At 39.1% G+C, this 27,847-nt stretch overlaps 1 protein-coding gene across 1 annotated transcript; it reads left to right on the forward strand.

Annotated features, from left to right (window-relative positions):
• Positions 1-30: 30 nt before the first annotated feature.
• Positions 31-25,969, forward strand: SEC23IP (SEC23 interacting protein). Its single transcript, XM_075107363.1, has 19 exons — positions 31-556; positions 4,159-4,688; positions 6,061-6,256; positions 6,620-6,813; positions 7,169-7,258; positions 8,534-8,654; positions 8,982-9,071; positions 9,701-9,842; positions 11,376-11,584; positions 12,262-12,380; positions 12,981-13,151; positions 13,581-13,676; positions 13,841-14,047; positions 14,704-14,859; positions 15,604-15,706; positions 17,086-17,271; positions 18,190-18,352; positions 21,494-21,594; positions 24,793-25,969. Exons 1-18 carry the CDS (start codon positions 46-48, stop codon positions 21,573-21,575), a joined length of 3,366 nt encoding a protein of 1,121 aa, XP_074963464.1. The 5' UTR covers positions 31-45; the 3' UTR covers positions 21,576-21,594; positions 24,793-25,969.
• Positions 25,970-27,847: the final 1,878 nt, after the last annotated feature.

The following is a 27,847-nucleotide window of genomic DNA, read 5'->3' on the forward strand; positions in this document are numbered from 1 at the left end:
GCTGCTGAGGGGATCCCGGCCCCACCCGGCCCGCGCTCACCGAAGATGCCCTGCACGATACTGAACGGGTTGTTGAGCCAGTCGGCCACGCACGGCATGGCGAGGGCGAGCCTGGCCACGGGGTACGAGGGCAGGCAGGGGGCTGCTGGCGCCCTACAGCCGCCAACTCCCGCTCGCAAGCCTAGCACTGAGGCTCCCCGCTTCCGCCCTCCTCCTCCTCCTCTTCCTCTTCCTGCGGCAATGGCGGCGCTTCCAGAGCCGGGCCCGCCTTCTCTTCCTCCTCTTCCTCCTCCTCCTCACCCTTACGCGGAGAGGCCGTCAGGGGGCGCCGCCGCCATCTTTGAAGCGGGTGAAGCGGTGAGGGCGGAAAGGGCCGGGCCGCCGCGGGGGAAGGGACGTGGCCGGTTTGCAGCCATGGCGGCGGCGAAGCCTGGGGCTACTAGTGGCACTAACTTGCTCTTCTCTTCCTCCGCTACCGAGTTCAACTTCACCGTGCCCTTCATCCCTGTCAGCCAGGCTCCAGCTGTGCCGCTGGGCTCCGCTCTCCTGGCAGCCGGTAGGGTGGGCGCCGAGGGGTCGCCGGGAGGGGAGCGGGAGGGCGCGGAGGGGCTGGGCGGGAGCCGGTGGGGCAGCGTCGGGGGCTGCGGCGGGCCCGGCCCGACCCAGGTCCGCCCTGCCTGGCGTTCTCCGATCGGGGTGTCACTGCCGGGCGTTAATGCTTCAGGAAAGACGAGCCGCCGGAGATGAGCGTGTTCCGCTTCTTGCCTGTGCGTAATGCTTGGTGTTCAGCTCTGTGCTGGGGGAGGGGGGACGATTGTCCTGTCCTCAGTTCACCGCTTAGCGTATTTCTTCCATCAATTAGTAGTTGTCAGTAATTCCAGTCAGGAGTGTACTTCGTGCTTTCACTTTTTTAAAGCTTCTCTTCCTTGTTGGCTTCTATTTTCCCTGGATGAAAATAGCATGTTAAGCAGCCACCTTAAATCTCCTTCTTAATTTAACCGTGGTTTTAATATCCTTTCCTTCTAAAGCCTTAACGGTGTTGCAAACACATGAGTGTGCAAATTTCAGAGAAAGGAATGTTTTTTTCTGGAAGTGCGTATATTCTGAGATTAAAGCCCTAAACGATAGAAATGCATCTAGAAATCAGATATTTTAAATTATACTGTATTGGTATACATTTGAGTCAAAATCTAAGACTCGATTTCAACTCTGTTGTCTCTTAGCTAAAATAAGTGGAAATCAGCAGAGTACATCTCTCTAGGTTTAATAAAATATTTGCCAACTATGGCTTTGAAACTTTTTTTTAATTGACTACACTTTTTTTGGGTGGGAGGGATCAAAGCATTAGAATATTATTCTTACCTGTGGTATCTAGGTAGCTGACATATTTACTGCTTGTGTTGTGCAATCCTTATAGTTTTTATTTCTTGCAAATGTACATTGGCTTTCACTTTTTTAAAAACTTAATTTTTAAGTGCTAATCCAGCCAGTAGCTTTGCACAGATGACTGTCCTGTGGCAATTTCCTGAAGACGTTGAAGCTAGCCAGGGAGAAAATCTCATGGGACTTCATTAATGTGATGAATCATACACTCTCCATGTCACTTAAAATCTGATCAGGTGAAGATTCATAGTTTTGCAACTGCAGTGAATTTCAGTGCCAGATGTTGCGCCACGTTCCATGTCTGTCCAAGTAAGACCCCCCTGCCCAGTTAAATGTTCTATTTCTGTGGTCCATTGCACTCAGCATTTGTCCAGCCAGGTGTCAGGCGTCTGGCTGTGTAGAGCAGTTTGCACCTTGAATCATAGTTTGAAGCAGGAAAGAACAAACTCTTGAGTTTGAATTTTAAAATGTGTAAAATGTAATAAGAATTGATCTCGGGGATGGTCTGACATCTGACAGCCAGCATTAGGAAGCTCTGTGCAGTCATCAATTTGTATCTCCAAGGCCAAGTAATAAGTGTTTTGTGCTTTGCAGTTTGACAATAGAAAACACGTTCTCTGGCTCAGGTGTGGGTGAAGTAACCAATATACTTACTGTGGATAGAGGGGAGTGTTCTCAATGAGGAAGTGGACTAATGTCACTTGTGGCTGTTAGGTGATAATCTATGAATGACAGGGTACCACCTTATACCACCTTATATAGGGAGGGATGAACAGGAGGTTCTCACACAGTCACTGTTGAAGACTGTTTTGTGTATGGGAAGAATACTGCCCTTGTATGTCAGAGCTGTATGCTCATAGGAAATTTAAAAATTTGTAGTAAGGGCTTCTGTTTCTGCCAGTTTGTGCTTATGTTCCAAAGCAGTTTTTGCAAAATTAGAAAAAGGCAAAGTAGAAAGTAATGTATTGTGTTGAAAAACTCTGTGACGGTGTGTGTGCATATATGTATACGTATGTGTAATTTTTGTTCTGGCACAACTTTTGTCAACCCCGTTTTGCAAGGAAAGGTACAGTTAGACTAAATCTCTGAAATGTGGTTGAAACTGGAAAATAGTTGGTGTTTTGTGAATGGGCATTTGGTAAAGGCCTTGAAATCTCTTCAGCGCATTGTTATGTGTTTATCATGGTCTGACATGGTGAGGTGAATTATCTGCTCTGCGGCCAGTTATTTTGGAAAGCAGAGAGCTGACACTGTGGTATGCAGTATGCATTCTACAATGTTTATGAAATGTGAAAAGAAGTAGTGTTTTATTGTTTAGAAATTGAGACCTTTTATTTAGTATAAATGGCTGTTCTGCCTGTAGTTGGGAGATAATCTGTAGGAATGACTTCATAGTGGTCATTGCTTGTAAATGGTGTTAGTATTCTTCTCACAGTGGTTCACATACGTGGGGTTTGGGTTTGTTCATCAAAGTGGAATAAAATGCTATAGGTGAAAGTAAGAGAAGTTGATAAATGCAGGTGATGCTTGCCTCAGACTGACACTGTCTGAGAAGACTACTAAACAAAAGATGATTAAAATAGTCCTTTTTAGTCATGGCAGCTGCTTCTTTTATGATTAATTAATTAGAACAGTAGCTTCCTAGGGAGTCTTCTCTGTGGATTCCCCTGTGATCTCTTGGTACTCTATATTATGGTTATGTTGGCTGTGGATAGACATTTGTTACTGGCTGCTCACAGCTGCAGGGATGCTTGGTCTCTCTCTTTGGCTGGGGATGGAGTAGCAGAGAAGCAATGATAGCTCTGTGGTTTCCTCCCCACAGCCTGGGGACTATTTGGCTGCTAGAGCAGATGACAACACTCTTAGGACTTCTGCAGGCTGCATTGTCTGCTTGCAAGGTGCTCTTCCCTCAGCAGGTGGTGATGCTCGGACCGTCCCAGGTTTAACTGAGTTTACTGCAAGATGATAATGTCAAACCACTTTACTTCCCACTTGTTACTAGATCATTGCAAAGCAGAAAACTGATGGACCAGGACATGCCTTATGTATTTTCTCAGTGCAGAAGGGCAATCATGGCCTTGCACCTTTTTAAGCCCTCTCCTTCAGTTATGCAGAATGAGGACTTATTTTACTGTACCAGAGATTTAGCTCTTGTGTCAGTCTAGAGTAGGATTTTTAAAGAGAACTGGAGTAAGTCTTGCTTATCAAGCGACTTGGAGTGATGAGTTGTGTCCACCCTCCAAGTCAAACGGGAAACCTTGCGAGGACACTGCTGAATGAGCAGGTAAGAATAGATTGCTTAGCCAGTAGGTTTGGTCTCTTTGGGAATGTCCTTAAGCTCTACTTGTGAATTTGATCTTGGAATCCTAAAACCTAGAGCATAAAGTCCTACTCAGTAACTGTTTTTGTGATGAAAGAAAATGGAAATTGGAAGGGATTTTAGTGCCCTGGAAGCAGGGATCTTTGCCAAGTTGGCTTGGGCAGACCCTGACTTCAGTCATACTTTGGTCTCTTATTTCAGATTTTTAATTTTTGTTGCTTTATCTGTGTTGACTGGGTGACTTTTATGGTCCGTTTTAAATGTTCTTGAAAAGTTGGTATCTTTTGTTTCATTTTATGATTTCATCAAGGATGTGTAAGCTTTGCAATGCCTTTAGCTTTATCGGGCCAACAGAGTTTTGGAAATAGCTGATAATGTTACAGAATATTTTGACTACATACACAAACTGGTGTGAACCTCTCACAATATCTCTAGCGATCTTTTTGTTTTTGCAGATGATTCTGCAGATGTTGGTGAAGAGGACAGCTTCTTGGGTCAGACTTCTGCCAGCCCCAATCCACCACAGACTTTCAACTATTTCTCTCAAGTCCCTGGTAGCAGTGATCCATTTGGAAGTATTGGGCAGCCACCCTTAACAACTGTTGCACCACCTGTTGGAGCACCAGCCTTCTCCAGGCCTCCAACTTCACTGCCACTTGTGCCTGGGTCTCAGGATGGGCAAAATGCCTTTTCACCACATATTCCCAAGTCACAGTCCTCTTACAGTGCACCACCTACTTCACAGGTGGGAATCACAGCTTATCAGACTCCTCAGCAGAGCTGCCCCCCGCCTGCAAATGCATCTACTCTTCCCCAGGGAACATCTCAGCAGGGGTATAACCCTTATCGGCACACCACCCTGAGCAGCAGAGCTAACCCATACCTTACTCCGCCACAGCTGCAACAGAGTCACGCGCCTGCTCACCTACTGTCCTCTGTACCACCTGCCCAGATGTACCAGACGCCTCCAGGGTCATTGACACAGGTATATAAAACATTCCTGATGTCCTGCTACCAGAACAAAACAATTTAAGTCACTTCCCTCTTTAAATTGCATATTTTATCTTCTCAAGATTTTTCTTTTCCCCCAAAGAATGCTAGAAAAAGTCTTGAACAATTTCTGATAGCAAAATCTTTTCACTAGAACTAGACTGGAACTGTTGCTTTAGGAAAACTTCCTGATCGTTGAAGTGAGCGTACCCTGAGGCTGTATCTACGTGAGCCTCTGGCATCAGAAACTAGACAGGTTGTGAAGTTCTGTTGCTCTTTTCTGTCTATTACAGAGTTTGCTGCCATTTCAGCTGTGCTGCTGCATTATTTGTGCCTCTGCTGTAAATGAGGTCATTCAACCATTTGCAAGACATGGACTAAAAATCTCTTTTCAAGCTGTTTGTGCTGGTGAAGCAAAGTTGAGGATTTTGTGTGATGTAAAGCATTAATCTCCGTTCTGTTTTACCTTCACAAAGGCATTATTAAAATAATGTAAATGGATTAGTGATAACCTGACAAGTTTTCCTTGAAAACAACAAAAATGGTTTTTATTTTGCCTGAGCTATTGCTATATTGCTGCTATTGTCAATAAAGAATAGAAGGATTGTATAATGACAAAAAACATAGCAAAGGCAGTGGAACCTGGACAGTCTGGAGCTTTAGAGAGTTTCAGAACTTCTGATTGCTTGATTTTATATTTGTACGGTGTATTTGTTTATTTTTTTTTAATATATTGACTAAAGCAGTTGTTACTGCTGACATCACTTGCTTTTTAGTTGTATTAACTAGGATCTTTGTACAATTTGTGTGAAATCAGCTTTATGTAGGCTATAGTCCCTTTCAAAATCAGTTATTTTTCTTGCGTCACTGAGGCTACATTAGAGTTTGAAATCTGCCTCTCCTGATCACTTTACAGGAAGAGAGCTATTACTGAGGTGGGTACTTGTTAAAATTGGCAGTCTTTATGCAAAAATGTAATTATGTATAAATGAATACAGAGAAGAATATGGTTTTGTTTTCATGTCAGACTTGGTGGCTGTAAGAAATAAGCTCAGCCTGAGTTTTGAAAACCTAAGAGAATATTTCAAATCTTGCTGGTTTTAGGTAAACAAGTGCTAGACCGTAACAGTTTTTAACAGCATTTGTGGGAAAAAAGTTCACATCCTTTCTCGGTTTGAAAAGGTGCATGATAGACAAGTGGACAACTTGTCTATAACATTTTTAGAATGAAAGATAAAGTTCTTGGGGGAAAGAATGTTAGAAATAAAGGCTCAGTATAGATACATAGAAAGAAATAAAGGCAAAGCATAGATCAGTTCTGTAACAACTATGTGAGATTGAGGTGATGAACCCATATGTATTTTCAGTTTCCACAGGCTCAGTCACAGCTCCGAGCTCCCAGGCCTGCAGGTCCACTGGTCCAGGCATCTCCTGTTTTGCTGCAGAACCAATACGAGCCAGTTCAGCCACACTGGTTTTACTGTAAGGAGGTGGAAGACAAGCAAATATGGATGCCCTTCAGCATTCTGGATTCTGCAAAACTAGAGGAAGTCTATAATTCCGGTAAGTCATATCTTACTTGGAGCTGAACAGAAGGAAGATACGAGAGTAATGCCTCTCACATATGAAAGCATAGAACTCCCAGTTATCTGTGCCTTGGTTTGCCTTTTTGTTCATCTCTGTCAGCTCTAGAGTAGGTATTCATATGTGGGAGTTTTTCAGAGCTTTTTGTGTTGTGTACAGAGCATATAGAAGCATTTTAGGAGCAACACAATGGTTGCCTGATGATATGAATCTTCTCGTCCATAGTATAACTATCTCTCTTAATGGCTTAATATTCATTGCAGAAGTGATCGGGGCCGGGGTGGGAGACAAAAAAGGATATATGTGTTCGTATTGTAACTGAGTGTGACTTTTGTGTCATAGTCCAGCCTGATCCTGAGAGTGTGGTTCTGAGCACTGACGGAGGACGCTATGACGTATACCTGTATGACAGAATGAGGAAAGCTGTTTACTGGGAAGAAGAGCCTTCTGAAGTGAGACGATGCATGTGGTTTTATAAGGGAGACAAGGATAGCCGCTTTATCCCTTACACTGAAGATTTTAGTGATAAGCTGGAGGTTAGTATTACCTTTACATAAACTTGATAGTTATGATAGTTACGATAAACACTTGATAGTATTTATGACCTTAGAAATATTTCTTTGTGTTTCATTAAAATGATTTCCAGAATGTACTTTCTGGAACATAAGTAAGCAAATCCTGGAAAGGGGAGTGGCTAGAAGGCCACGTTGCTCATGCATAGGTCCTGCACCACTGTCACCTAAAATCAACCTGCGTAGTGCTTCCTGTGACGCTTTTGTATGAATAAAGTAATGTAAATTATAACCTTAATGTTACAGATGATGCACAAGGCCAAAAAATAGTTTGTCTGAGAGGGCATACTGATTTTGTGTAACTTGTTTACTGTTTCAGGCAGAATATAAAAGGGCTGTAACTACAAATCAATGGCATAGACGACTTGAATTCCCAAATGGCGAGACAATTGTTATGCATAATCCCAAGGTAATAGATTTTGGCAATTGGTTCTCACAGAATTCACTAGGGGTGAATGAGCAGGTGGATGGAAGCATAAATTGAATGCAGTCTTAGTCTTGCTTGAAACATACTTGTTGCTTGTTTTGGATATGTGTGCATTAGAGATGATAAAGATGGCTGAATTCCTGCTTGCTTCAATGTGTTGTCACATGATTAAAAGACAATGCTTTCTGAAACCTAAGAAAAATAAGGTTTACCATAGCAAGTATTTTGACTAAGCGCAACTGGCAGCAAACAGGAGGTAATTTGAATTAGCTTAACCTCAGACAATCTGTACCAACTGGAAGGTAAATTAAACTAAGAGCTTTCACATTGAGAGGAGCATTAATCTAACTGTAAGGTAATTAGTTTGTGTATCTAAGCCATAAGAAGTCTTCCACTGCAACTATTTTTAGGCCATGAGAAAGTATAGCAAAAAAGGCATTAAAAGTTTTTCTAAATACTCTTAACAGTCTCTTGTGATTAAAACATGGATTTCAGCCTTATTGACCAGTGCTGTTAACTGTTCACTTATCACAGATGCAGTAATTAATAAATAAAGTAATCCAAGAGCAGAAAGGATCATGGTTGCTCCTACTTTAAGCACTTGTTACTGCTGAATAAGGAGTTCTGTCCAGTAAAAACCTAGACAAGGAGTGCTTAAACTGCTTGGTGTCATAAATATGAGTTCAGATTATACTGAGTCAGTGTAAGTTTTATAAACAGCCATGCTACTGATTCTCTCACTTCCTAGGGTTTCTGGGCTACTTTGAATATTGTTGACCTTCCCTGAAAAGCACTGCTTTTTTAATTCCTCTGTCCCCTCCCTCCCCAGTAGAGTAATTGTAAATAGGGGTAGTGTTCAGTCTCCTCACAAAAACAGTAATTAGCTACGGAGAAGTGGGTACTGGGGTCTAGGAAATAATGCTTGAATAATGCTTGTTTGAGGAGTTAAAAATGTTAAGAATCACTGAGCAGGCTAGTTTCTTCAACTAGTGGTTAATTTTTTAAGTCGTCTGGTTGCTTTCCAAGCTGATGAGAATTATCTGTGTTATTTCAGAATCTGCCACAAAGACTAGCTCTAGGGTTTTCTAAGGCTTTTTTTTTTTTTTGCATGTGTGCTAATTAAAGAAAACAGCTGTCTCAGATGCAAGGTAAAACAATCAGACAAAAAGTGCATTTAAACCACACGATGCTTTCAGACTAACAATATGAATCATAAGGTTTTCTGTGTTTATCATTGGACAATGTATTTTTTTTCAGGTCATAGTCCAGTTCCAACCTTCTGCTGCACCAGATGAATGGGGCACCACTCAAGATGGTCAGGCAAGGCCAAGGGTAGTAAAACGTGGAATTGAGGATGACCATGATGAAATTCCTGATGGTATGTGGTTACTGTGCGTAAGTCTACAGCTTGAGCAGTCAGCTCGGTTCTGTGCAAAAGTTGGACAATAGCGGGTGGAGCAGCAATGCACTGTTCATTCCTAGAGTCTAAAGATTGAAGTTGTTCTTTAGTGTAAGCTGCTTGAAAGAAGTTATCTGGTTGGTTTTGGTTTTTTTTTAATCAAAGGAGTCCTGTGAGCTGTGTTATATCCTGAAACATATTATGTAATAAGCTTTATAAAGCAAGTATGTTTTAACACTGCTTGACTCTAAACTTCACCACTGCAGTACATATTGGTATGCTGAATTTTTTTTTTTTTTCCTACAGGAGAAATGTCCCAAATTGACCATCTGGTATTTATGGTTCATGGCATCGGTCCTGTATGTGACTTGAGATTTAGAAGCATTGTTGAATGCGGTAAGTTTTTGTTTGTTTAATGAGCAGTCATATTCTTAACTGGTTAAATGTGGGTCTCTATATCTCGTGTTCAGATAAGCATCTTTTAGAAAATAAAAAAGTCTCTAATGTTGAGAAGTTCATTTTGTGGTAGGATTTTTTCCTGATTATTTTCTAACAGCAGAATCTGTGTTTTGTCAGGCTTACAGCTTTAACTGTTATTATTAGTCCTCAATAATAGACTTGCAGAGTGGTTTGTGTTTTGGGGTGTGTGTGGGGGGTGTTTTTTATGGTGTGTTTGCAATGTGTGGTTTGTGTGTGTGTTGGTGTTTGTGTGGGGTGGCTTTTTGTTTGCTTTTCTGGGCTTTTTAAATACAGTCCAGCACAACTGAGCAAATTAAGAAGGCCATGTCTGGTTGTGGGTAAAAATGCATTCATTGTGAGATGAATAGAAGCTTGCTAGAAAATCCACTTTAAAAAAATATAATTTCTTATAGATAGAGAAGTAATACTTGCGAAGATTTTTCTGCTTCGCAGTGTCCTTCATTTATATTTTGACGGTGTCTGAAATTGGTGGGGAGGGGAAAAGAATACTTGTGTGTCAGTTGAGTTACTGCTACTATGACATTTTCATTACTTCTTCTCTACAGTTGATGATTTTAGGACTGTTTCTCTGAAGTTGTTGCAGACTCACTTTAAGAAATCTTTAGAGGAACGTAAAGTGAGCAGGGTGGAATTCCTCCCAGTTCACTGGCATAGCTCTCTGCATGGAGATGCAACGGGTGTAGACAGGTGAGTATATTGTTTAATGTTGTGAACTTCACACAAGCTGCATCTCAGCAGTTTTCGTAAAGTGGATAGAAAGGGAAGTTAATATGCTCTTTAGGCTAGATGAATAAATGTATGACTGGGTTACAAAAGAGAATCGCTATTTTTTGAGTTAACGTTTTGATGAGAAGTATAGGGAAAGCTAGAGAGGTACATGGAGTATTTTGTTTATTTTCATTACTCTGAGTGACAAGATATGTATACACACACACGCTTTTTCGATACTGCATTTTCATGAGAGCGGCTAATGCATTGATACGTGATGATGAGTGAGTGTGTAGCATGAGGTGGTGAGCGTGGAGGTGTATTGTCCAGCAACAGGTATGTACAACTTAAGAGTGGGGGGTTCTCTGTCCTGTACCTTCCTGTAATCTCATTGAATCTGACCCTAGGGGATGTCAGTGTCCCCTTTCTGAGGAAGGCATTGAGCTGTCTCTCCAGTCCCATAGTACCTGAATTATGATTAGGCAGTTGAGCTGAGGGGGGTGGGGGTAGTGGTTTTTTGTTTTGTGTTTTTTTTTTAAATAAATAAAGTATTTTGTAGGGTGTATACTAATAGAAAGTATTTTTGTAGGGTAGGAGTGTTATAGCATTTTAAAACCTATTTTAATCTGTGTTTTGTCAGACTGACAGCTTTAACTGTTGATATTAGACTTGCAGAGTGGTGTGTGGGGACATTTTTTAAAAATTCATTTTAATAGATTATTAGATTTTTTAAAATCTATTTTTAAATCTTTTTTTAAAATAAAATCTATTTTTAGATCACTTCTTGGTGCCTATCCCTTTGCTGTCGCTTGATGTTTCAAGCTCTTTTCTGTTGCTCAAAGATAGGGAAGTAGAAATTGCAAGGGTAGCAACCCATAACACTTAGAGTGTGTGCTGGTGTTCTCCACGCTGTTCTAGCTCAGTCAAGTTTTATTGCTTTTCTAGAGTCTTAGTTTTTTTATTCTCATTTGAACACTGCATTATCATGAGGAAAGATCCTCATTTTGTTAATCAAATCAACCAATACTAACTAAAGAAGCAGTCTCAGTTCTCACTGCAGCTGTCTTAACTCCAGGCAGGCAGGTGGTGATGCCAAGCATTTTCTCCAGAAAGAGAGTATTATGTTGTCTGTTACTTCATTTCACCTTCGATTTTTATATGTGAGTTCTTTTTTTCTTCCACTTCTACCAATCTGCTCACAAAACTTCTGTGTTACTATATGAGAGCAGTGTTGGAACAGAGGAGAGATTATTTCGGTCATCTCCAGCCTGGAAAGAACAAAGGGTGCTGTATCTTTCTCAAATACATACAATCAGCCGATAGCACTTACGTATGAATATGCAACAAGGCCAGAAGTCTATATTTTTGGCTTTTTTTAAAAAAAATGCCTGTAGGGACCATATTTGTAGTATTTACACTGCAGTTCTACTACCTGTCATTTCAAGAGTTAACAAAGTTCTTATTTGCATTTCCTTAAAGGCACTCATGCTTCTAATGATTTTGTGTTTCTAGGAACATAAAAAAAATCACTTTGCCAAGCATTGGACGCCTGCGTCACTTCACCAATGAAACGCTCCTCGACATACTGTTTTACAACAGCCCCACCTACTGTCAGACGATCGTGGATAAAGTGGGGATGGAAATGAATCGTTTGTATGCACTTTTCATGAGTCGCAACCCAGACTTCAAAGGAGGAGTCTCTGTGGCTGGGCACAGTTTAGGTAATTATCTAGGGGATAAAACCAGCATTCCTACACTAAGGGGGATGGAAGCTTCGTTAAGCATAATGCTAAAATTAGCTTATAGGGCATAGCTGACTTTCTGAATACTGCTGGCTGAAAGTCAAACACCTCTCAATAGCTAACTTTGTAAAGCTCTGAGAGAAGCTTAGTACATCATGGATGCATTCATTTCACCCTTCCCCTGCCGCCTCCTTGGTTTCCTTCATGAAGACGCAGTGTCTAATTTGTGTTTAGAAGTTGACACGTTATCTGGTGTCTTGTTAGGTGGGTAACTTCTGTATCTCAGAACCCCCACTTAGTAATAAGTAAGGTAATTTTTTGGAAGGTAAAATAAGTGTTATAAAGACATGACATACTGGTTTGGGCTGGTGCTTTTCCTCCAGTCTGGCAAGCAGACTAAGATGGTTAAGGAAAGATAGTTCAGTCATGGCAACTACATAAAGGCGTTTCACATGAACGGGGCTGCGGGGGGAAGGTTTGATTTTTTTGCTGGGAATGATTGTGTTCAAGTAATGTGTGGGTATTTCCGTTTTCGTGCGGCCATCTTTTTTGATCAATCTATACATTACTATTACTATTGCATATAAATCTTGCTTAGGATTTAGGGTCAGAAATTCTGACATTTTTCCCAAGGCAAATTTAATTCCTGTTTCCAGGTTCCTTAGTTCTATTTGACATATTGTCTAACCAGAAGGACTTGGCCTCATCAGTAAATACTGGACCGTTCTCTGGCATTAATGGAACTGTAAAGGACGTGGCTGTTCATGATAAACAGGTAACTTGTGTGCTAGTCTTTCCAGGAAAATAGATCTGATATTTTCAGCAACTTTTTCTTAAGTTTTCAGAATTTATTAGCTGAAACACAGTTGTGCCTTCTGATAGCACATTTTAACAATTTAATGGAAATGTGCAGTTTTGTAAATATTGTCAGCTCTCAGAACAAGTTATTTGCATCTCTTTTAAGTTCCAAGTAAGCCAGTAATGGGATTTGATCATGAACATCAGTTTTGAGCCTCCTGGACATGTAACTTGGTCTTAACAGTTTCTGAGTGGTGGGTGAGATGCATAAGAGGTAAAGTATCTGTGTTCAGGCTGGAAACAGTGACCACTTGCTTGATGATTAAAAGGAAATATTTTTGAGTGTTGGAAAGCTCAAGAAACTTTTTGCCTCCCTTAGTAATTTTTTAAATATATATTCTGCTGATCTGTTATTAGTGGAAAATCTGTATCCTGCTTTACTAAAAATAGGCATACATTTACAAAGCTTATGTGATAACATTTTTAAGAGAAAGTAATTAAACTTGTGTTTACTTGCTGTATATTGGCTTTTCACTGTTAGATGATGTGATTCTATTTCTGTGCTGTTTTTTCTAAGATGACTGAAGATACCAGTTCCTTGGGCTCCTCCATTACTACTTCTGGTGATGACCTTTGTGAGCCTGAAGTAGATGACGACGTTCCCACTTTGCAGAAGACTCTGGACGTGCTTAGTTTGTCGGAGTATGCAAGCACATTTGAAAAGGAGCGAATCGACATGGAGTCTCTGGTACAATAATGTTCACTTGACTTATGGGGATTGCCAGGGTATGGAGGTTTATGTTTGGGGTTTTTGTTTTTGGTTTGTTTTGGTTGTTTGGGCTTTGTTTTGTTTGGGTTGGTTTGGTTTGGTTTGGTTGGTTTGGTGTGTGTTGTTTTGTTTTGGTTTTTTTTTTTAGTTTAGTGTACCATGAGGCTTGAAAGCTTTGCAGAAGGGTAAGATAATTAATGTCTGACAAGAAGTGATATGTGACTTTTTCTTGGGGAGTTTTTCCCCCAATTATTTTAGGGCATTTTGTATCGTGTTTTATAGTTCTCTGTAATTTCTGTAGCTTTATAAAATGTCTTATCTTATTCATAAGTCGTTGTGAATAAGAAATTATATACGTTACTAGAAGAGTTATAAAGTATGCTTTGATGTGTGTGTGGTGTTTTTTAGCTGATGTGTACAGTTGATGACCTGAAGGAAATGGGGATACCTCTTGGACCAAGAAAGAAAATAGCTAATTTTGTAAAAGACAGAGCAGCCAAGCAGGTAGGTGTATTTTTCAGGAATGAAATAAGAAGTTGTTAAGCAAATGTAACTGAAGTGTTGCTGTGAAATAACTTCTATTCTTTAACACATTTGTTAACATCATGGATATATTAAAGGAATTTTGACGACTGTGGTTTTCCTGGTTTTCAAACTTGTCTCAAAAGGAACAAAAGAAAGCAGTAGCAGAAAAGAAAGCAGTGCCGGCTGCCACACTCCAAACTCAAGAAGATGCCCCAAAAGCAAAAGAGACTGTTAGTTCTGTCTCCCCTTCAGAGTCTGGTCAGCTGCACTCAAAGAGGAGGCTTCCAGTTGGTGCGTCTGTTTCTTCGGTGAACATTGACTATGAGTATTTTGAAGTAGGAACTGGCCAGGTGAGACTACATAGATTTAAATGATTCATTTAGAGCAATGCTGTCCTTTCACTTGGCCTTATTTTTTTAAAGTTGATGGCTTTGTGCTACTTCCCTTGATTGTTGTACAAAAGTTACGTTTACATAGAACTTTACCTTTTGGCAGGAGGGAGGGCTGGGACAGAGAGTTAGATTACTGAAAAGCAAAACTTCTTATAACAAGGATTACACTACAATTCATTTTTTCTTTCAGCAGTAAATGAACTGTAAAAACAGTTCTGATCCAAAAGCAGAACTGTGTGAATGACACATTGAATGGTTTTGTGGCTTTACATTTAACATGGTAGCCTAAATTGATCCATTTATACTGTTGTATTCAAGTTTTGCCTCAAAGTTAACTTAAAAACCAAACCTCGAAGACTTCCTGTTATAAATACATTTTTAATTTTCTTTGTACTTTTGAATATTTTTTTAAGAAAAATATTTTACTATTATAGTAATAAAATTTAGTACTACTATAGTACTAGTGTGGAAGAGGGCAATGCAGCTGAAGCTTCTTCAAAGTACTGTGAGTATGTGGTTGGTTTAATACACAACTTCTTTTTCTCTCCTAGCTAAGTGTTATATTAACTAGCTGGCGGTTCTGAGAGATTATATATCTGATTTCTGCCTGGTAGGTTTCTGTGGTTTACAGTGCATTGGACTTTGAACCAGATATTTTCTTTGCTCTTGGTTCTCCTATTGGTGTGTTCCTTACTGTGAGAGGTGTGGAGAAGATTGATGAAAACTACAGGCTTCCTACCTGCAAGGGATTCTTCAATATCTATCATCCAGTGAGTAAGCAGTACTTTTGAAATTTGATTGTAGTTGATGCAGATGACAACAATGCAGAATGCTAAGTTTTAACCTCTGAGTGTTACACCTCTTGTTCCCCACGTACAATTCCAAAACCGCCCTTTCTAAAAAAAAAAACAAACCTGACCCAACTGAAATGTGTATTCCAAATATTTGCGGTCTTTTACTGCAAAAGTGAAGTAGCACTGGCTATAGGTTCTATACCTAGAATTCTAGGTATGGGTTGGCTTGTTAGTATTTGCCCCATTCTTTTTCAGAGCTTAAAGAACTTCCCACCTGCCCCCTGATTAATTTCAAGCCACTCTTGTTGATTTTTATAAAATGTTTGTATTTGAGCCATTTACAGGACTTTTCTGAGTTTCCTGCTTAGGTTCTGGGAAATCTAGAAATCCTTAAAGGTTACGCAGTACATTTGTCCTCTTTTGTCCCATCTTGTTTAACAATTAAACAGTGACATGCTGGTAGAGATCATCAGAGTGCAAGAAAATTTTGCTGCTCTTGTATTTTCTCTCTAAAGAATCTGTCTGTAGGAGAACTAGACCTAATTACTTAACGAACCTGCTTAATCTTATGATTAAACTAAATGGTCATGAACTGAGTTTCTGTAAACTGAAATAGAACAGAATTTAAAAATGGTTCTCTATTAATCGTAAATAGGGATTTTTTTTCCCCACTGAATAATTTCGAAGATAACTAAATGTCAATGTGTTGTTTCTTAACAGCTTGATCCAGTAGCTTACAGGTTAGAACCAATGATCATTGATGACATGGATTTAAAACCAGTTCTTATTCCACATCATAAAGGCAGAAAGAGACTTCATCTGGGTAAAAAGAAAACTTTATTTCATATATGGATCTCATTCCTAATTTAATCATTTGATGCATTAGAATATTGTAAAATTTAAAGAGGCTAATCAATGTTGCTGGATATCTAACTCCATGTTTTTCCTAAACATCAGAGGAGAGTCCTCCTAGCCCCATAAGTTGGGCATTCATAGTTGTGTTCAGATGTAATAATCTTTATTCCTCCAGATTTGAGCTTCTAATTAACAAACTTCCATTTTTAAATTGCTTTACATCGCTTGTTCACCTTAATTTCTAAGATGATGTGAAACAGAAACTAAATTTATTGATTTCTTTTACCTTGTCCCTAATGATCACCACAAAGTGTTTACCTAGTGTCCGTTTGGTATTGGAAACGTTGAGGAAGAAGGTGGTTCCATAGCCATTGGTGGGCAAAGACTGGATTTTGTTGCTCCCAAGTACACATCACATCAAGGTGCTATACTTAACTTTTGCATACCTAGTAAGGAAAGTCAGTTTTGCTGTACAGTTGGCAGTATTACTGTTGTACAAGTTCACAGAGCCCTCCTGAAAGCCTGTCTTCAGGCATTTGGATGGAGAAATTCTGCAGCATTTGATACTTTAGAATGGTACATTAGAAGGATTTCCTAGACTAGACAAGGTACTGGTTATGGAATGTTCTAGGTTACAACTCTCAAAAAGTGTGTATAGTAAAGGAGAAGAATAATGGTCTCTTGCTCTTTACTGTTTTTTTTTGATGTAGGTGAATGTTCCATGTAATAGTCGTGAGCCCTGATCTAGCAGACACATGTGGTTCTAACCAGTTATTGTGAAGAGCTCTCCTTCATTCAGAGTTTCCCACCAGTATTGAATGGCAGCTTGGTTACTGGTGACACAGTTAATGAGTTGCAGCAGAATTACAGGCTAGAATTGTCTGGCAGTGCTTCTCCAAATTCACTACTACTGCAAGAGGCACTGGCAGCTCTTCTGGTCTCTTCTGCTGTGCTGGAGATGGAACTACTCTCTCTATAATTTCCTTTAGTGTAGGATGCTAGGAGTGATTGTGGGGGGTGGTGGTGGTGAGGGATTGGCTGGTATAGGTTTTTTTTTTTTGTGGACCCTTCTGGATTTGGAGGCTGTTGGACTGTTTCCTGTGCTAGTAGGTGTTAACTCATTGACCCATTCAGTGAGAAATTAATTGTGTATTAATTACATTTCACCTAATATTCTTAAATGAAATAGAGAAGCAAGAAACACATTCATGATGTAGCAGGCGTGTTTCTTCTAATAATTGGAATGTTGAACAGGGTTTAATAACTCTGGTTTTAGTTGATAATTTTAAATCCTTCTACTGCGGTGATTTGTTTTGTTTTCTTTCCCTCCCCCCTCTCCTTTCTTAGAGTTGAAAGACTCTCTCTCTCGTATGGGATCTGATCTGAAACAGGGTTTTATCAGCTCTTTGAAGAGTGCATGGCAGACCCTTAATGAATTTGCACGTGCTCATACATCTTCAACTCAGCTACAAGCAGAACTGGAGAAAGTAGCTAACCAAATTAAAGAGGAGGAAGAAAAGCAAGTGGTAGAAGGTATGTGGACACATCATTGGTTCTCTTATAACATAGTAATCTCAAATTAGTAGAAACTTGAGTATCCTAATGATTGCTTGCTGTTGATTCTCCTGACCCTATTGAGGAGGCCTCTATGCTTTTGGAGTGTTTAACATTAAATGTAAGAACTATTGCTGCCTTTTTTTTTTTTGTCTTTTAGGGAAGGAAAATTTAACAACTTTTTATTGAAGGGTATTTTAGGCTAGAGTTTTTATAACCTTTCAACTTCATGTTGAAGGGCATGTTTCTAAATCAGCTGTATTAATTTACCCTGAGAAGAAAGACAGACACAAATAAATATTTGTGAGATTTATGCTCTTCAGTAGTGTTCTACTGAATTTTTGGGATAAGCTAAGAAGCATTAAGTATGTGCTCTAACAGCAAAACATGTTGCTGAGGAAGAGAAATTTAAAATCAGATATAAATATTATCCCTAATGATACCAAGGGCAGGCTTTCCAGTTGTGAATTATCTGTTGGTGTTTAGTAATGCTAGCTTTGTCTGGACTTACAAAGATAAAACATTCTTCCTACTTTAAATTGAGGATAGTGATTGACTCTATGCAAGGGGGAGTAAAAATATATTTCAGGTTATTCACTTGTGGAATGACTGGATCTGTCTGTGTAAAACCAATGGGGTTTGTTTTTGAAATTGCTCAGCTACTACTTCATGTGAGCTATTCTTCAAACAAACTCTGTTTAAACTGTAAGAAAAGAAATAAGCCTATAGTTCCAGTAACCCTTCTGAATTACGCAGTGGCGTGCTAGTTAGTTGAGGCTGTTATTATCTTGTTGCAAGCGCTTGGAAATTATAAAAGGAAAATGGGTGATATTTCTTGGTTATAGACAAGCAGGCTGTGCCTGAAAATAGTTTAAATCTTAAACTCTCTAATTTTAGCTGAAAAGATCACTGAAAGTCCAGACCCTCCCAAAGATGAAGATTTTTTAGTGAAGGTTGGAATGCTAAATGGAGGACGTCGTATTGACTATGTTCTACAAGAAAAACCAATAGAAAGCTTCAATGAATACCTTTTTGCTTTGCAGAGTCATTTGTGCTACTGGTAAGGGGAAATATTCGTGATTCTATAAATACGGCTTTTCTGATATCACTGTATATCTTTAAATGTTTGTAATGACATGCCTACCATTTATTTTACTCCTATTGTCTATTATTTACCTGTGACCAATATGAGAATAGCTAGAATCATGTTTCCTGTCTTGAGCATTTTTTAAATGAAAACTTAGATGATCTCTCTCAAAAATCATGCCCTAGTGTTTCACTTCAACTACATTTTCACAAAAATAAATGTGTTTATATACACAGGTATATTTTTCAGGCTACTGCTGATTTGAGTAGTTTAAACATGGCAAAAGGACCAACAAATTATTAAGCTACCAGAATGCGATTTGTTCCAGTGGTCAATGTGTACGCACCTGACTTAGGAGACCTGAGTTTCCTGGGTCTTTGTAATCTTTGAAATGTTTGGAAAACATGACTGCCGAGTTGGATACAAGGTCCTCATCACTTAATTTTGAAATGGCCTCTCATTTGGAAAGACCTTGCCTTCCCACTCAGGCATACTGTAAAGATAAATTTTTTGTGCTCTGCATGCTCTAGTGTTACGTAGTGAGATGATTCGAGTGTTAAGGTAAACAGTGTATATGACTGTCCAGGAGTGTCAGTCTCAAGGTGTCGCATCTAGATGTCACTATTAGCTAATCTCACTTTAAAATAAAACTCTGTGTTAGCACAAAGTAAACAAATCTGTTGTCCCATTTGCAATAAAGGCGTTGCGTACTGGTCTCTTGAACTTGGATACCTGAAACACATGCCTTCAGCTACAACAATTTTTAGAACAAGGAGAGGTCCAGGAGCATTTTGACATCTGTAGTGTTTCCAATAAAACTATTCATGAAGGAATTGTATTAGACTACAATATGTAGTAAAACTTTATTACTTCTTCATGCTGGAATGAAACTGCTGGATATTGGTGCTCTGCTGTCAAAGACTGACAAATAAAAGGAAGAAAAAAAGGCACAGTGGATCTTTCTGTAAATTTGGACGGTTATGATTTATCACTTGTGTACAGTGGTTGCTCATACACAGAACAACTTACAGAATAAGAAGCAGGGTTTGGTGTCATTGTGTAGCCAGAGCTACAGTACACCATTGCCTTATCTGGATTTGGATTTACTTTTTCTTTAAGAGCTTACATGTTTCAAATGAGAAATATGTAATTCCATTTACAGGAATAGCAGTAACTATTGACCCGTTGTATTTGCCCTTACGAGTAGCTTGCTTTTTTTCTTTTTCTGGTTTGTCATTGTATGCATTTTATTACTGTCATAAAATGAAGCACACATGAAAATACACAAGATGTGGAATGGTAGAGCAATTACACAGTTTAGATGTATAAACTGTATTTGGCAATGCAACAGCAGACCTTTAAATGTAATAGACAAGCTGGGATGTCAGTTGCTGAGCTGTGCAAAATGCTGTTGGTGAGGGAGGAGTGACTAGTCTCTTGTTTTGAGTTTAGCAGGTGCTGGACAAGTGGTGCTCTACACTATTTTTGAATGTTTTGATTTGCAATAGCTAATAGTTTTTAGAAGCAAGCATTTTTCTCAGAGGTTAAAATATGGAATTGAAAGCATTACCTGAAGGACCTTACTGCAGTCAGTATCACCTAGGTTGTTAGAGATCAGTAGCTGCTGGAGAAGTGGTTATCAAGGCTGCAGTGCTGATGTATGCCAGCACTGCTGAGCACTGAGCTCTGGCAGGGCTCCCCGAGCCGAGCCGACGGTGACCCAGTGGTGGCAGTGCTGTGTCGTGGGTAGAGTGGAAGGAACACGAACTCTTTTCCACAAGGCGGCAGTTGATCGTTGCCAGGTTTTTAAAAAACTTGCTACCCATAGCTTTTTTTCTCATTCTAGTAAGGAAGATAAGCATGGTGATTAATGACCCAAATATGAGAACATGAGGTTCGTTGGTTGGTTGTGTTTTTTGGTGGTGGTTTGCTCTTTTTTAAGAGGGGGTAGTGGGGAAAGCTTTAAATGAAATGGTCTGTGCGCGAGAGAGAACAGAGCTTCCATGTTGATCCTTCCGCTTGTTAGCTTGCTCATCTAATAGCAGAGACCATCAAGAAATGTGGTTACTATCTCTATGCTCAATTGTGGAAAATATCAGCAGTCCCTTAAGCTTGCACGTTTACCTCTGCCCCAGTGCTCTGTAGATGACATTCCTTACATCTGGACGATCACAGTTCTGACTGTCTAAATCTCCTTTATTGTCTCCCTATGTCATTTCTTTTAAAAAGCACGGGAAGCTACCCTTATCTAACAACTCCTGCAGCTTTGGAACTTTGTTAAAATTTGTTTGTTTAACTTTGTTATTTTTTTACAGTGATTGTAACTCTTTTATATCAGTATTGTTTATGTGTCTTTAAATATCACTTTATAGACAAATAAGAAAGTGAAGTCTATGTTAAATGTAAATTCAGATAGCCTGAAGCTTCGATTTTGAAAAGGGGAGGGAAAGTGCCAACTTGGAAACATGGCACTTGGATTATATTAATCTTTAAATTATTTGAGAACTTCCTTACTTTCTAGTGGTAAGGAAGAGAGGAAGACTATGGATGTCTAATGTAGTCTATTTACAAGGAGGTACCAGCCAGTTAGGAGAGCAAAATTAGAATATTATTGATAGAACTGGCAAGGCTGAGTTTTGACATTGGGCTGATAGATGCAGTGGAGCAAGTAAAGGAAGAAAGCCTTGACAAGTAGAACGTATTATTGGTGGAATACATTCAGGAGCTCATCCCAGACAAAATGTGATAGATTATTTGAGGAGATTTACACCAAATAAGTAACATCAAAAAAGTGGGTAGAGAAGGAGTTTTTGAGTTGCAGCTGTAGAAGGTTGGGGGGACACAGTAGGGGAAAAATGCAGTGGAAAAAGGTAAGTGCATAAGCTAGGGCTGATAGCAGAAATAATCCGAAACTGATGAAGAACTGTAGCTTAAAGGAAGTTGGAAGCGGTAAGGTCCTATTCTCAGACGATAAGGACTAGGACAAACTTCTGTGCACACTTTCTAGAGAGTTGGAAGGGGATGAAGTGTGGCTTACAAGAATTAGAACATGGACCATACCAAAATAACACTTCTCTGTTTTGTTTGTTTGTTTGTTTTTTAAATTCTTCATAGGGGATCTGAAGATACTGCCTTGCTGTTTCTGAAAGAAATATACAGGACTATGAATATCAATCCTGAGCAGCCACAGCATTGATGTATAGCAACATGAATTTGTAAGTTTGTTCTAGTATAACTGATGTACTCATATTAAATTCAGCTGCAACTTAGATGTCTTTCCCTTTTTCCTCTGAAGTTTAAATTATGAAGCAGGCAGCTGCAAAGTGTTGTTTGTATTGCAAAAACTATTTCTAGACTTAAATGCAGGGAAGTCTTCAAGTTATTTATTCCCCCACTTCGTTCCCAAAAGATATCTGATGTTAGAGTTCTTGGTATGGCATAATAATTGCCAGTACAAATACGTCAAAAAATATGATCTCTATCATGTTTCTGCCCCAATTCAATTGTTCATTGAATGTTCAGGTATAGGAAAACGGTGATGTTGGATATGATGAACCTTCATTTACAGTGCAGTGGATTAAAGAACACCAGCAGTGTTCCAGTGTTGTAACGTGCATATCGTAGTACTGGTTCACCAATAGTGCACAGTATGCTGGGGAGAAAGTTACTTTTCTCCGAAGAGGGTGTTCAACATTGATAGTGATAAATTACTGAATGAGACCTCTATGTATGCTGGTATTTTATTATCTTTGTATAGCTTAAGAATTTCAGTAGAATAAGTGGAACGATATAGCATGGAAGTTGGTTCACTTTGAAAAGACATTTAATACACAATATAATTGAGTATCTTAGATCTGAAATACACTTGCAGGTATTTTTATTTTAAGGAGCGTGTGTCCTAACTGAGGATCTGTATTGTACCAGTTTGTATCACTGCATGTTGCAGAAAAGGGTATATTCTCTTTTGAGGGGCAAGGAGGAACAAATATGCACCTTGCCTTTTTGGAATCATAGAGCAAGATAGTTTCTGATGTATTTCACCATTATTCAGAAGAACTGATAACGTCAAGGTACATAAATACCCAGTATGAAGAGAAATACTTGACATTTCAGAGGAATATTCTAGATATCTTTAACTACTACCATACAGTTTTAGTAGACTTTTGTAACAGAATGCTTCTGATGGTCAGTTGATAGCATCTGTTTTTAAAAAATGAAATGTCATAGCTGATCAAATGCATTTTTTAAAGCATGGTCAAGTAATAGGAAAAAAGTGCTGTTTGGCTGTACAGTTCTGCCAGTAGATGTATCAGTTATCACAATGGCTAATGCAGAGTCTAAAGTCATGGTTGCAAAGTCTTTTTTTCTCTGCTTCTATTTCTTTATGAAGACATAGGGTGAAATCATATGAATTTTATTGTGACAGAAATAACTTTCAGTCTCATTGTGGGGGGATGGGATGGGATAATTTATCACCACAAAGCTAAAAGTGGGTTTGTTGCTTAGCTTCAGGAGACATTGGGATAATTGTGGTTTTCACTGAGAACTACAGAGCTGAAGGACTGTTTAGCAGGATGTTGTGCAACAAAGCACAGTCAAGGATGTCTGTGTGACTGTAATACCATTAGGAACTGGTCAGAACTTTTCTCAGCACTTGCTTGACTGAACAGCATTTGAGACTAGGTTTCAGATCCGAGAGGCTTAAATGGGAGGGCAGTTTGGGCCCACTGGGATGCGCTTAATGACAAGTGGTATCTTGGGAAGGCTGCACACTGCAAGACCAGGATCTTTTTTAAATGATAAGAAATGTCTTTACATATGCTGTGTAAATTATTATCACGTTAAGTCTTGCAGCAGGGAAAAGGAGAATTCTTCCCCACTGTTACACAGTAGTCAGGTAGGGTTGGCATGTGGGTTTTTCCTTTTCCTTTTTTCTTTTCTTTGAAGACCTTCAAATGTGAAGGGTGGCAGTATGAAGGTAATGGATTATCCAGCAATGCCTATGACAGCAACATCCATTTACCTATCTAAAAGTAGATTACCTGAAGAAACAGCCTCTATTTGTGGGCTGCTCAAGGGGAAGAGTAAATGCCAAAGGTAGCTCTGGGCTCCCTCTTCATACTTTTCATGCTAATTCATTGGAATGCTGAGACCTGACCACTTCCCTGCTTTGATGTGCAGAGCTACTTCTTGCTGTCCAGTTTGATTTCATGGTATTTGCTGTCAGCAGATACCTGTCAGCAGATGCTGTCAGGACTGTGGTAATTTTGGAGCAGATAAAAATGTAGCAGAGGCAAGCTAAGGGAGGAGCTGGATGTTCCGTTTTATCTCTGGTCCGAATTAGCTGATTGTGCTCTTTTGGAGGGATGGAGGGAGTTGGCCAAACGGTGTTCTTAAAAGCAGAGGAGGGACTAAGGTGGCCACTGTGCTTCATCATAAGGAGGATGAATTTTGAAGGCGAAGAGGAGGGTCATTGATGCACAGTGTCTGCTGCATAGCATGTAGTGTTCTGTCTTGGGAGGGTTTTCTTGACATCTCCTGGTAACTTCTAACAATTCACGTCAGTAGTGTTAACTACCTTAGCTAAAATTGTGTATGAGAAGATTCTTTGCCCTTAAAATTGGCGAGTAGGTACCATATCTATTTGCTTCTACTCATTGATAAAATAGTACAAATGGTATTAAAACCTCTTGTTCAATTTTTATTTTGTGTAAGTGACTTGTTTTAGCTCTTCCAGATCACCTTGAAGCTGTTCTTTGTGAAACAGTAATAGAGGGTTTCATGTGAACAATTTAAAGAAGTGTCTATTGTCTATATGTCTATTTTGGTAACTTGGTTGAAAGGAAACTGCAAACGCTAAGATGTTTTTAAATTACTCTTGCAAATGAGAATTTTGTCCTTCTTCAGTAGAGCATAGCCACCACTAGCATCTTATTCTTTTTATTAGATTCACAATTAGATTTTATTATCTTTCACTGTGTTGATTAGAAGATTTAAATCATTATATGCTCTCTATATGTTATTCTTTTGATACAGCTCTTTTTAGAGGGCTCTAGTGAGGGAGGAGAATGCACCAGCATATTAAAGCATGGATGTGTAAATTATCACGTCTTGTCTATCTCTGTGTAGAGTGGGATAATTTATTACCGTAAATTAAAGAATCTAGCAGCTAATTAAAATGTATAGTGAATGACATCCTATGAGCAGTTGTGAGCTCTTCCTGTTTGTAATTGTAATTGCCAGTTTGTGTCCACAAAAAGTATATTTCAGGAGCTTATTGATTTTTGAGATCTCTTTGAGTCCTCTTGAAATTGAACGTTGGCATATTTAATTTTATTAGTACTACTGCAGGAATAGAAAACTTGATATCTTTCATATTTCCCATATGTACATGTTCTGTTTTCTCTGCACAGCTATTCCGACAGACCTGGTGAAAAATGCTTTGAAGAACATCTAGTATTTTAATAGTTACAGATGACAGGATAAGCATCAGACTTTTTTTCTGCCAGTCCAGAACTTGCTCAGATTCTGCCTTCTTGTGTCACTTCAAGCAAACTTAAATTTTGCGATGATCAGCACTGTCATTCAAGAGACTGATGGAATGACACAATTTTGATCTTAAATCTGTTTAATTGTACAGCTGCCAAGTATAAAGTGATCGCCAAAGAAGCTGCCTGTTGTTTTGTTTGTTTTTTTTTTTTCTTCTCCTTTGGCATGCGGATCATTACTTCTCTCCTTCAGCCATCCTGTCTCAGCTGGCTGTCAAACATGCTTTGTCTATCAAGGCAGCCTGTCCTTTTTTTAATAAGGACTTGTTGAGAAACAGCAATAATCTGCTTTTCTTGACACGTTTGTTGGTCCACCTTTTAAAAATAAAACGTGGCCTGTAGTTATGACCGCCTTTAATACAGATTACACAGGCCAGTTCATATTTACTAAAAACTAGCAACCAGAGTAATTTTCTTACGATTGTGTGATGGAGATTATTTTATAAAGATCTTTTTTAAGCCTCTGTTAAGAGTTTTATTGTGGGTTTTTTTTAAGTAAAATGAACCTTTGATTTTGAAAATATTAGACGTTTGTTACAGCTAGTTTAGTGTTCACATCTCCTGAAATGAAGAAGAGCTTAAAATAACATTTTGGTCTGGTAATTAAGGTAATTTTAGTGAAACTAGGCTGCAGTGTGAGAACTGAAACACTTGCCTTGATCTTACTGTTTAAAATCTCAAAACAGTTCATGTAAATAAAGGAATCTGAAGCTTATGGGTGCTAGATAATAATCTAGGTCCAGACCTGCAATATAGACACCATTTTCATGTAGTGAAGTTGAGAAGAGTTGTGTATGAAGTCCTTTGAATTCATGTTTCTGAATACTGAGCTTCTGTAGCTTTCCTCTGGCTTCAACTTACATGCAAGTTGTGACTTTTCGTAACATTAGTGACTTAACCGTACTACTGACTATATAGCTCTGTTATTGCAGTAAATTAATTTTGAAACGCAGTATTTTTTTTTCTTGGTATATGTAAATTACACATTATTGTACATATATTTTGGTTATTATAATTAAAAATACTTCAGTGGGTATTTACAGCAAGGTTTTGTACTTCATCACAGAAAATAGGTTGGAAGGGGTCTCTGGAGAGGTTACTTAGTCCAACTCCTCTGCTCAAGGCAGGAGTGGCTTAGGGCCTTGTTCAAGGCTGGAGATCCTTCACCTCTCTGGGCCCTATTCTAATGCTTGACTACTATGATTGCAATTTTTTTTTCTAATATATAATTGAAATTTCCCACGTGGAGCTTGTATCTGTTGCCTCTTGCCCTTTGTGCATCTTCAAAAATAAGGTCTTTGTCTTCTCTTGCACTCTCACGTTAGATAGTTGAGGACAACAGTACGGTTTTCCTGTTTGGCTTCTCCAGACTGAACACTTTCCTTGATACGTTCTTGCAGGCCACGTGCTGCAACCCTGTAGTCATCTTGGGACCTTCCACTGGAATTGCTTTAGTTTATCAAGGTCTATCCTGTTCTGGGAAGCAAGTTTGCCAAAGGAAACATTTTGTCCAAAACAAATGTATTTGTATCTTTGTCAGATTTTACAATCTGCTTTGTTATATAGAATACAAATAATAATTAAAAAAAAACAACAGAACCCCACAAACACTGGTCTCATTGTCATCTTAAGTATCTGAGAGTGGAAGGTTATACACTTATATTTATCAACTCTGTGCAACACTGAATAATTTGATGAATATGCTCGCTTTCTTCTTTTACTGTAAAGCTGATGGGCTGCGATACAGCCCCCCCCCCCGGAGGGAACAGCAGCACCAAGGAACAGAAAAATTTTAGGCGTGTGTGAGAAGTGTTGTTTCATGGGGGGACCCTAGCTGGCAAGGAGCTTGCTTTGCCAAGGAAGAATATTGCAGGTGAATGAGGACCATCTGGAGCAGGGAAACTGTTTTGGGAATACAGCATAAAAATCAGTTCCAGTTACATAAATAAAAATTTCAGTGCAACTACAGTAACTAGCAATTCTTACATCTTAAAAGCAAACAGAAATTCAGCCATTAAGAAAAAATGACCATGTGACCAATGATTATATAAAACAAGGAAAAAGTGTAAAACAAATGGACTTTAAAGAATGAATTTACATCCCCTGCAGATATATGTATTACTTCCTCAGCAGAAATCTTCCTAGCATGCTGTGACAACTTATTGGGCAGACCATAAACAGCACAGCCTCTGATGTGTGCTGCTGTAGGGTGGTTGGGTTTTTTATTTATTTTGACTTTTCTAAATAGGAGTAGTAGGTATTATAATCCATAATTAGACAGACAATGCTAACTAAACTTTAATTAGGTAATCCATATACAAAAATTTAAAGTTTTCCCTGCTATATTTTCATCTGTGCTAAAGTGATCATTTAAAAAAAAAAAAAAAAAGCTTGTCCAGAAGATTTTTTTTTTTTTTTAATCAAAGTATCTGTGTAGCAAGGCATAATAGCACAGGAAAAGGAGGGGAAATTAGTTCACCTACCCCATAGTGTTGGGAATAATAACCATCTCATTGCCACTCTGATTCTGCTCTGGCTTCTCCTGTCATCTGCCCATGTCAATATGAAAGTGTCCTCAAAAAAAAAAATAGCGTACTCCTTCAGACTTGCATCCTGGCCCTGGGGCCTTTACAGGAGGAAAGAAGCTTAAGGTAAAACTGTCTAAATTAACTTATTGAAAAATAGGTGGAGGATGAAGAGTAGGCAGAAGTGGGCAAGGGGCAACTGAGGTGGTGTACTGGGAGGGAAGTTGTTGACTCTGCTGTGGTGTTGATGCTTGGAGCATGCACATCAGTACTCTCAGGCTAGGGGCTGTAAGATCCCCCTGGAAAATGTTAATTTTAAGCCCTTCAGTGAGATGGTTTCTTTAAGCTGGGGTAAACGGAGAAAAAGAACCCATTCCCTTCTCTGTCACCTACCC

Source organism: Phalacrocorax aristotelis, chromosome 12 (genome assembly GCF_949628215.1).
Source record: "Phalacrocorax aristotelis chromosome 12, bGulAri2.1, whole genome shotgun sequence".
Taxonomy (NCBI): Eukaryota; Metazoa; Chordata; class Aves; order Suliformes; family Phalacrocoracidae; genus Phalacrocorax; species Phalacrocorax aristotelis.